Genomic DNA, 10,568 nt, shown 5'->3' on the forward strand with positions numbered 1-10,568 from the left:
TTCCCTGTAGTGGTGTCACACATGGTTGTAAACCCAAAATATATTTTAATCCTTTAAAAGATGAAAATAATAACACTAACATTCATACATTTAAAGTCCTTTTATGTTAACAAAATGAACTAAAAGAAATACACCACTATAAACAGTACATTCTGGATATTTCATTGGCTGGTGTGCCTTATATATGCTACTAAGGGTACAGAATGACCCCGAAACATTAAATGATACTCCAAATCTCATTTTGAAGACACCTTCTTCAAGGTGTCTGTTTTCTGTTTTCACTAAGGTGGACATGCCTAGAACTATCAAACTATCCCATCTTATCCCTCTCACCCTCACACACTGATAAATGCGCTATGCCTCAAGAGTTCATAAGAGTACTACTTTCCTCTCTCTACCCATATATGTGGCAGGTTTTTGTCATCTTACCAGAGACACCAAGATAAAGTAAAAACTATTGAATTTCAAGATGTAACAGCAAGAGAACAGAATCCTATCACTACATTTAACTTTAAAATGAAAGTAAAAGTTTTTTTCTCAGTTGTTAAAGCTATAAAAAAAAGCAGACATTTTCCTTTGACTGAAGCTATACCAATAACCTCAATCTAAGTGCCATTATGACCATGAATATCACTTAAATGCTAATGTGATAGATACAAGGAAGAGAGCTGTTAAGTCAGAAACCTTTCAAAAGACATCATGTTGGCCATAAGAAGCTACTGGATACTGTTCTCATTGCTGTGAACAATCGATTCAAATCAACATGAAAAAATAAGCCCTAATGGGCAAAGTATGCTTAAATTTAATTCAGGTAATACTCAAACTCCAAGTCCCAGATACAAGGAAAACGGGAAACACGGTACAAGAGTGTCTCTCAGGAAAGGAACCATTCCAGGATTTGAGACAATGTGTGTTTGGCAGTCCAGTGTTCACGATTTCCCATTAGCCACAACTTTCTCCAGCACTGAAGTGAAATGGCAAAAGAAATGAGGAACATAAACCAAAACTGTTACGTGCTCTTCATTGTCAAGTCTGGAAAGATCTCGCTGAGGGCCAATTATGTTGTGAAGGTAAGGCCTTGAGAAGGAGTGAGGGATGGGGGGAAAAAGGAAGTTTTACAAGGAACTCTTCTGAAAAATGGTTTACGATGGTAAAACAGGTAGAATGGCTTCCTTCCCCATCTTTCCTGTCAAGTTCGGGGGGTTTTTTTTGTTGTTGCGATTCTTTTGTTCTTTAATTAACTTCCCTCCTTGTGGGGCTTGCTGCAGTTTGCTGATGTAGTTCCCAACTGCTACCTTCCTTTGGCGACTCTTATTAACGGACTGGCAATGGCCGGGCAAAATGCACTTAAGAAAGAAGAAATCACCTCCTCTTGCCAAGACGCACATGTGTCCAGTACCTGAGAAAGAGCTCCACGGTCGCCGGCCAAGAGAAATTCCAGTTTAACCTCCCCTTTCCAAATCCACTGCAAATAAGTGTGTGTATGCGTGCCACTTGCGGAGAATCCGCCTGACTCACCCCCGCTTTCGGCGTGCCAGGGAGGGATGTGAATGATCGGTCTCCCGGCTGGCAGTGAAGTGGGGGCCGCGGTCTCGGTGGCCCCGAAAGTCCCCTCCCCCCAACCCGCCGGCCTCCCCCGCGAGTGTGTTTGGGGAAGTCTCCGTCTCTGGCAGGTGCCCGGCCACGCTGAGGCCACCAAAGCTCACCCAGGCAGGAACACACGTGTCCTGCGCCGGAGCCCAGCCCCCGGGATACAATGGCCCCACAGCCCGGGCAGGCACGCCAGGTGAGCGCTGCGGAGGGGGGTCTGGGACGGGGGCGGGCTTGACCCTGCGGGTGCAGCAAACGTCCCCCTCTGAACCCTAAGAAGAAAAAAGTACTTTTCTGCGGAATCTGCTTCCACACTCCGCCGGGAGCCCAGCCCCCGAAGATGCCCGGCCCGCAACTGACCTCTCTCTCTCTGGCTCCCCGCGCGCGCCCAGGCCGCCCGCGCCCCCTCCGGGATCTGCCCCGGGCTGACCCTCCTTCCCCGGCCCCGGCCGGGTGCTCACCTCCTGGGGTCCGGCTTCCGTCGCTCGTCCAGCTTGGCGGTTGAGTGTGGGGCTGCAGCAACCGCTGCCGCCGCCGCCTTCGCTGCCACCGCCGCCGCCGCCGCCGCCGCCGCCTCCGAAGCGCTGCCCGGCGCGCCGCCGGGGCTGGAAGCCGGGAGCCCGCGGGAGCCCGGGAGGCGCGGGCCCGGGGCGCGGCGGGGCCGAACCGCGGAAAGTTGTCGGCGCGAGGCGCGGGGCTCGAGCCACCCCCGCCCAAGTAGTCACAACTTTGCCGCCCGGGTGGGTGCGCGCTCCGGGGCGGAGGGAGGCGAGGACCGGGCGAGGGCGCGGGGGCGGGAGGGTCTCCGGAGCCGGCGGGACTGGACCCTGAAAGAGGGGAGCGAGCGAGCGCGGGGGCAGATGTCTACACTGCCCGCGTGGTGCGCGGCGGGTGAGTGTGTGAGAGCGCGGGGCGTCTACTCTACTTTGCCTTCTGCAGCTCCTGCATATTTATGGGGATCGCCGAGGTTCCTGCCGGTAACTACCACTGCAGCGACGGCGCCCGGCCCGGACGCCCCTCGGGAGCGAGCCCGGGGAGGGGGGTGGATCGGGAGGGCGGCGGTGGCGGAGGCTGTGCCACGAGCGCGAGCCAGCGATCCATATTTAAAGCCGCGACTGGCCTCGGCCGGCCCCCCGGCCCTGCCCTCGCTCGCGCCCGCCCGCCCGGCCCCCACCGCTCCGGGCCGCCGCTCGGCGTCACCAGCCCGGGCATCGCGGCGGCGGGGAGGGGCCTCAGGCCGCACCGCCCCCGGGGGCCCGGGCTCTGCGCGCCGCGTCCGGCTGGAACTGACCGAAGACCCGGCTCCCGACCCGCCGCCTCCGCTTCCCTGGGTTCCCTCTGTCTCTCTCTCTCTCTCTGACTCTGTCTCTGCCTCTGGCTCTGTCTGCCTCTCTGTCTCTCTCTCGTGCCCTGAACCGGCTGCTAAGTCCCAGCATTTTTGTCCGGTTTACAAGAATTCCCCGCCGGGGAGAGCTTCCTCTCTCTTGCAGAACCGAAGTGACTGGGACAGATCACTCTTGAAGCTACTTTTATAAAAGTGGAGGGAAGCAGATAGAGAGCGCGCTGCCCGCAGTGTGAAGTCGTCGTTCACCTCTGCCACGGGATGTCTGGGGAGAGCGCAACTGTCAGCCTTGTCCTTCGCTTGTCACTGATGACTTCTGTCTTCCTCAACCAGTTTGGGAAACATCTTTAGTCATCCAAGGGAGTTTCTTGAGGATATAAATGGATTATTGTATTTACTCTGTTCCTAAGGCTAATAGAGGTTTAAGTCCGCTTGGCCAAGCAAATAATACTACTAATAATATATCAATGACCCAGCCCCATTTTGATCAGTTAAGTAGACCATAAATATAGGAACAGACTGTCGGCAGTGACACCATCTAAGGTTCTGAATACTGCTAGAGAGGAGCCACTTAATGGATTTGAGCCACACAATATATGATGTAAGCCCATGTGCATTTCCTATTAATACATATTATATATTTAATATACATGTAATATACATGTGGAAGTCACTGACCAAACTGCATCTCTGAGGGTAACCACCGGAACACATAAAACCCTCAAGAAATAATGTCACATGCTGACTACCTCCGCCAAAGATTTGTTTCCAAATTCTTTCCTCAATAGCCAGTAAAAGTCACCCAGTCATCTGACTCTTTGCGACCCCATGGCCTATACAGTCCATGGAATTCTCCAGGCCAGAATACTGGAATGGGTAGCCTTTCCCTTCTCCAGGGGCTCTTCCCAACCCAGGAATCGAACCCAGGTCTCCCGCATTGCAGGCGGATTCTTTACCAGCTGAGCCACAAGGGAAGCCCTTTCTTCAATACTAAGCTATAATTAATAAGACCCCTAGTGGGGAAAAAAATCTGGAGGAAAATAACTTGGGGACAAAAGTCTTCTTTCTAGTATTTAAAACTGGACTAGACATTATTTATTGTACCTCACCAATGCTTGCGAAACAGGTATATACTTGCACCTTTAAAAAAAAAAACCCAGTGTGTTTAAAATCCTTGGTTAGTGCTCAGGAGACACTGGGAATGACCAGAAACTATCTAATGTCTAAAACTGAAATGCATTAATGTCGTGTGTCCGGCTGTTGTTATGTCTATGCTCACACATTTTACATGACCCACTGCACTAACATGGGAAATTCAAAAGGTTTTTTTTTTTTAATTTAAAAATAATGTAAAGATTTTGCCTACATAACTATACTTTGTTTTTAGACTAATGTTAAAATTAACTTTCAGTCCCTGAGCACACAGTTAGCAAGAATCAGCAACCCCAAAGTAAGTTCCCAGGAAAAGAGAAGCCACTTTTGTATTAAGAATTTGCCATTGTTGTTCGGCAGTTTTTCACACTGTGGGTTATGTATTTCAACATAGCTGGCAATTTCTCATTATCATCGTGAACCAGCCATGAATGGTCAGCGTTGGTGACTGGGAAAGGAAAAGTCCAAGAAACTTACATTTTCCAAGATTCTGCTGCAAAACACATCAAACGGGCCTTTACACAAACCATAAAGGTAACCCTTAAAGGCATTTCTCTATCAAGATGGACAAAATTAAAAAAAAAAAAAAAAAAGATGGACAAAATTTTACCCTGAAAGGAGTATAAAGTTGGAGAGTAGGGTAGGAGGCAGGGAGAGAATTAGAGCACTATGTGGTGAGGGGTTGTGTGTCCCTTATATTAATGAGAAAAAAAAGAGTTGTCTTTGGCAAAAAGCCAGCAACCTGTTATCATTCTCATTACTTGATGTTTGCTATCCCACAATTAAAAGCGCAGGTTCCATTTCCTTTCCTATTGACTATTGTCCAGTAATTGAGATGCATGTGTTTTTCTTTTGAAAGGTCATTGATTAACTTTTCTCGTTATCTCTGCGTGTGGTCACCTTTGCTATTGCTATTCAGAGCTAGGACAATGAATTCTGAGACCTTTTTTCACTGATCCTAAAACACGCTATGTCCCTTGATTCTCATGAGCCCAAACAAAGCTTTATTTGTTCATTTTATATTGGCGTTCACACAGCTTGGTGACAGGAAAAATGAACAGAAAAAATTAATGGAATTAGAAAAACAGTGTAAGTAATCTTTACTGATAATGATTTATTTGTTTAATAAATAACTCTCTCTGCTAAATGACCTTCTAGGATACTAACCCACTACTTTTTAGCTTATCAATCAAGTTTCTTTGATATCATCCAAGGTCCTTATAGGCACCTAAAGGAAACAAAGATGGGAGGAAGAACCTTTGTCTCAATGACAGGCACCATCTAGTGGCAGCAGGTGATGAAAGCTCGTGTCAGCGTGATGTCTCCAGCAAGAATGAAGATGCAAGTTTTTGAATAGGTGGTTCAAGCATTCCTGGTCTTGAAGAAGCATGGTGCTCTTTGATTCTAAAGCAAGAAGGTTGTACGTAGAAAAATAATACAACTAATGGACCCCATGATGATTATTCAAAGAATTAGGCTACAAATCTGACCTGCGGGTAGAATTATTGCCACAAAAAGTTTTCTCAGTCTTTGTGTACTTCGTATAGTCACACCTCTTTATAAAGACCTCAGTGGTTTTTTTTTTTCATTTAAAGACCTCTGTATTTAAGTTTCCTCATTATAAAATCAAAAAGAGTGATGGCTCGTCACTGAATATTATCTATAAAGGATTTTGTTCAATAGCAGAGCCCATAAATATAAATATTATTTCAGGTTTTTTATTATACTGTTTTACAAAAGAAAAAAGGATAAAAGATATCAATGAATGCTTATCCCTGAGTTACACAAAATTGCAACATTCATACACATCTTATTTAGGGCCCTAAACAAAAGGAGACAGTATAGACTATAAACTTCAAAGAATGATCAGTAATGTTTCTCATTATCAGCTTCTTTTTAAATATATGACTAATTAGTAAATGTATCACAAAAATCTTGCCATATAGAATAGGTATTTTTCTTTGTGCTAGTATTTTGACTTGTAGTTATTTTGTTAATAAACAATATTGCCATCGAATGATCATTAAAGTAGCCAATCTGGAATCGGTTTCATTAACCATTTCAGGATATAAGAGTAAGGAGAGAGAAAAGCACCTGTCTTTCCATCCTGGGACTAGTCAGGGATGAAACTGAAGATATAGACAAAGAGAGAAAAACAAAGAGATCACTTAGAAACTTCATTTTTGTTTCACTCACACTCCAGAAATTACATATTCAGTCTGGCAAATTCCTGAATAGATTCAGCCAACCTCAATTTACAATCTATATTTCCTCCTTCAGATTCCAAGTTTAAAAATAACCATAGTCCCTTTTTAAGAGGAGTAGAGAAAGGTGAACACTGTTTTTGTAAGCTGTCAGCATGGCACAAGTTAGGGAAAATAATTTTATTTGGTTAAATGTGTCATAAGTTGCTTCACAGCTTAAACTGCTAAACTCTCAACCATATCCAACTGTCATTTTTAAAACACATACCTAACATCAAATATTAAGAAAGGTTCTAGCATCTAAAAACAGAAGCCTATCTCTGTTCACGTCAAGGAAGACAAGTTATTCAGTCCTTCTAGACCTCAGTTCCCGCAGTAATAAAATCAAGGAGCTTGAGAGAATCACTCAAAAAAACTATTTCAACAATATACTAGAATATTTTCTTTTAATAAAATTTGAATATGTTTGTGATAGAGAAACATGCAAATATTTCAGAAATAGCATTGATACACTTATTACGAATGCTCTGTTTAATAACCTTAGGCCAGAGTTTCAGCCTCTTTCCCCTACAGGAATTCTCCTGTATACATCAACCTAACAACAAGACACAGGCCTCTCTGTTGGAAAAGGAAAAAGGAAAATTAAATTGAGCTACTAAGCCACTGAAACCTATGCCCTCTATGATTAAAAAGGTTAGTCCGGTTTTAGGTAAGATAGTAGAGAATTACATCAGACTTCTCTACCAAAACCAACTCCCAGGGCCCTTGGACTCTGCTGACTCTGCTAATCAGTGTGTGTGTGTGTGTGTGTGTGTGTGTGTGTGTGTGTGTGTGTGTGTGTGTGTGTGTGTGTGTGTGTGTGTGTGTGTGTGTGTGTGTGTGTGTGTGTGTGTGTGTGTGTGTGTGTGTGTGTGTGTGTGTGTGTGTGTGTGTGTGTGTGTGTGTGTGTGTGTGTGTGTGTGTGTGTGTCCCACCAGCCCCGTCCCAGGCACAGACAGGTACTCGTTCCTTTGCATCCTGCTGGCCTCTCGCCTCCTGGAGGATGAACAAGCCAAGGTACTCGTTCCTTTGTATCCTGCTGGCCTCTCGCCTCCTGGAGGATGAACAAGCCAAGGTACTCGTTCCTTTGTATCCTGATGGCCTCTCGCCTCCTGGAGGATGAACAAGCCCAGATGGCAGCTGCTTGCCCTAAAGTTGCTCTTCCTTTTCTCCTGTGGACTGAGTCACATGGACATGGCTGTTCCACTGCGTGGAGACAGGTTTTCTACAGATTAACCAACCACTGGGTCAGACTGGTCCACGACCATTCTCTCCCCAGACCAGGCCTATCCTGGAGACTACCATACACCCATCCTTTTGCAAATAACCGAACAGCTGATACTTCCAGTACACATCTGCCAGACTGATCTCTTTACAGGAAACACAGCAAGATTGTAATTTGAGTGTTAAAAGCTCCCTATCCTGAGGGAGGAAACATTCTGAGCAAATTTGCCCTTTATGACTTTTCCATTTCCCCTTGCTGACCAGAAGGGGTTCACTTCCACACAGAACGTGAAGCTTGATTGGGTCATCTGTTCAGCATACAAATATTTATTACGAACCTACTATGTGTCAAGGACTCTTCGAGGTGATGGGTCCCTGAAACAAGCGAAGTTCCAATTTCGTGGAGCTTGCAAGTGAACAAATACATTAACAAGATAATCTCCATTTCCTTGGAATGCAAAATGCAGTAAATGGTACAAATAGGGTGACCAACCATCCCAGCTTATACTTCCAGTTTACCCCTGTTTTTCCTCTGTCATGGCCATAGCCCTCTCCATTCTCAAAAGAGAAATGGTCAGAAGTTACAGACTCACCCTAACTGCAAAAGAAACAAAACACAGTGAGAGGATAGGGAGAATCATTTGCGAGTGGGTGTCAGAGAGGGCCTCTCTTACTTCGTGATGTTTGAGCACACAGATCTGAATGATAATGAATATGTATTAAAATTTTAAAGGCGACTTGACAGGACAAACAGCATTTGACACAGAGTCTTACACATAGTAGGAACTCAATAATTATTTATAGAATGATCAATCACATCCATTTTTGTGGAGCATTAAAAAGAGAGAGCCTTACTCAACCAGAATACATTTCTATTAAGACAGATTCAGGCTCCACAAATTCCTTAAAACATCACTTTTCCTAATCTATAACTTTTGAACCATATCTATGTATTTATTTGCACGTACATAAAACATCTCTGGAAGGATAGGATATATAAACAACTAAAAGCAGTATTTACCTCCAGGAAAAAGATCTAGGTGATTGTGGGATAGGCAAGGGGAGAAAGACTTTTCACTATAGCCCTTGCAAGTTTTTGAATTTTGAGCCGTTGTAGATCAATGACTTATTTTTTAACCTAAGGTTGAATTAAAATATAAAAATAATTTCATTTTCCTGCCTATTGCTATTTTCCATATAAGCAATATATAATGACATATTATTGTAATATATAATTCACAAGAAACCCTTCTGATAGACAGTAAGATTAATCTCCTTACAAACTATGAAATAGTGGCTACTCTGACACCAGGGACAGTGCTGGAATGTCTGAACCCTTTCACAGTTACTGAATGCCATTCCGTGCTGACGGGGTTTGCTCACTGCCCACTTGGGCTTCATTCAAATCAGTGTCATGGAGTGAAAAGATCTTACAATATTGCTGCTTTTCTTGCACCTGGGCAAATAAAAATACAGTACAAAGTTTTCAAATAACATTTTATTGGGCATCTTGCTGTACTTTTGCTTATAGCTGTTTGCTTTTCAAAAATGAAAATCTGTTGCTTTTTTGTCTGTTATAGTAGTAACAGTTTTATTATTTTAAAAAGTTGTACAACAGAGACAAATTAGATGGAATAGCATGAGAAATACCCTCCTTCAGAGATGACTGCTAATATTTTGGCATATTTTCCTTTTTGCATAATTAAGGTCTGAGGTTTCAAGATGATTGATCATGGTGTATTTTTTTTTAATGATGTGGTCATCGAGGCTAACTTTAAGTCAAGATGATCTCTTTTGGCATTAAACACAAGCTTTAACAAACACAGCTAGAAAAAAGGGGGTGTGGGGCCTGAATTTGGCTCCATCTTCCTAAGCCCAGTTGATAGTTGTTACACACTTACATCATCACAGTTCCAGAACTGCCCTTCTGCTTATGAAAATTTATATGAAATACACTCTCTATTGACAGTTTCTATTACCTGGCTGAAAATATTGAAATTATTGAAATTATCCCACTAATAACACTAATACTGTTAATAGCCAAGACCTACATAGTCATTACCATGTTCCAGGGACTGTTCTAATTACTTAAGTGAACTCACCTAATCTTCATAATAAGCCTATTACTCACTCATAGTGTTATCACTCCCATTACCAAAAGAAGCGATGTGAGTACCAGAACTCCATACAGTTTCTTACACATCAACTCTGTTCCAGATTTCCTCAAAATTGGTGGAAGTTTGGAGTTGGGGGTTGGTCTTGCTCTGTGAACTTAAACATCTGATCCAGAGAGTTGGCTAATTGTTGGAGAAATCTATACAATGTGATACTTACATTACATCTGCTGCTCCAGTTTCGATCAAAGCTGACAGAGCACACGTACAGTAATATAAACACCTGTGTATACCTTCTGAGAACTCAGTTATCCAAAACCAGAATTGGGGGAAGTTGAAGCACTAGAGTTTCTTTTTTGTTGTTGTTATTGTTGTTTTAACCGTGGCTGCTATTTAAGTCACAACATTTAAAATGAGATTTTTTTGGTGCTGTTTTCTTTTAACTTCAATCACGTGTATGTGCTTTATAGCCACAGTCATTCCTTTAGGGCATAAAATAGACATACAACATACATGTGTTTGAAGGCCATTAAGAACTCTCCATGAATTGGTAACACTATGGTATTTGTTCCATTCCCTTCTTAACTTTTTAATTTTTCATATTGAAATAAGTGGTAGAAGAAAATCTTTTTCTTGGTATCCTGGTATTGTCATTGTTATTTTAGTAAATACCAAATAGGCCCTGGCCTGGCCTTCCCTGGTTGCTCAGTGGTAAAAAATCCGCCTGCCAATTCAGGAGATGTGGGTTCGATCCCTGGGTTGGGAGGATCCCATGGAGAAGGAAATGGCAACCCACTCCAGTATTCCTGCCTGAAAAATCCCATGGACAGAGGAGCCTGGCAGGCTACAGTCCATGAGGTTGCAGAGTCAGACACGACTAAGGGACTAAATGCATATACGCTG

General features: G+C 43.7%; 2 protein-coding genes across 2 annotated transcripts in view; both read right to left on the bottom strand.

Annotated features, from left to right (window-relative positions):
- The window catches only part of SLC4A4 (solute carrier family 4 member 4), a 351,570-nt gene extending 349,010 nt beyond the window's left edge, over nt 1-2,560 (bottom strand). The window contains exon 1 of the mRNA XM_043906523.1: nt 2,052-2,560. The gene's annotated coding sequence lies outside the window, so the exon portion shown is untranslated. The remainder of the gene's footprint in view (nt 1-2,051) is intronic.
- Nucleotides 1,515-2,802, bottom strand: LOC122696636 (basic proline-rich protein-like). Its single transcript, XM_043906891.1, has 3 exons — nt 2,604-2,802; nt 2,179-2,417; nt 1,515-1,862 (listed from the first exon to the last, which is right to left on the bottom strand). Exons 1-3 carry the CDS (start codon nt 2,800-2,802, stop codon nt 1,515-1,517), a joined length of 786 nt encoding a protein of 261 aa, XP_043762826.1.
- Nucleotides 2,803-10,568: the final 7,766 nt, after the last annotated feature.

The sequence above is a fragment of the Cervus elaphus genome, chromosome 6 (genome assembly GCF_910594005.1).
Source record: "Cervus elaphus chromosome 6, mCerEla1.1, whole genome shotgun sequence".
Taxonomy (NCBI): Eukaryota; Metazoa; Chordata; class Mammalia; order Artiodactyla; family Cervidae; genus Cervus; species Cervus elaphus.

Bases quoted from the DNA above. Each gene is read 5' to 3' on its own strand.
- LOC122696636 (XM_043906891.1), bottom strand. From the start codon at position 2,802: ATGCCCGGGCTGGTGACGCCGAGCGGCGGCCCGGAGCGGTGGGGGCCG. The intron at 2,418-2,603 runs GTCCGGGCCGGG...CCCCTCTTTCAG, and splicing joins CGGGCTCGCTCCCGAGGGGC to GGTCCAGTCCCGCCGGCTCC. The intron at 1,863-2,178 runs GCAGCGCTTCGG...TTTTCTTCTTAG, and splicing joins CAGCCCCGGCGGCGCGCCGG to GGTTCAGAGGGGGACGTTTG.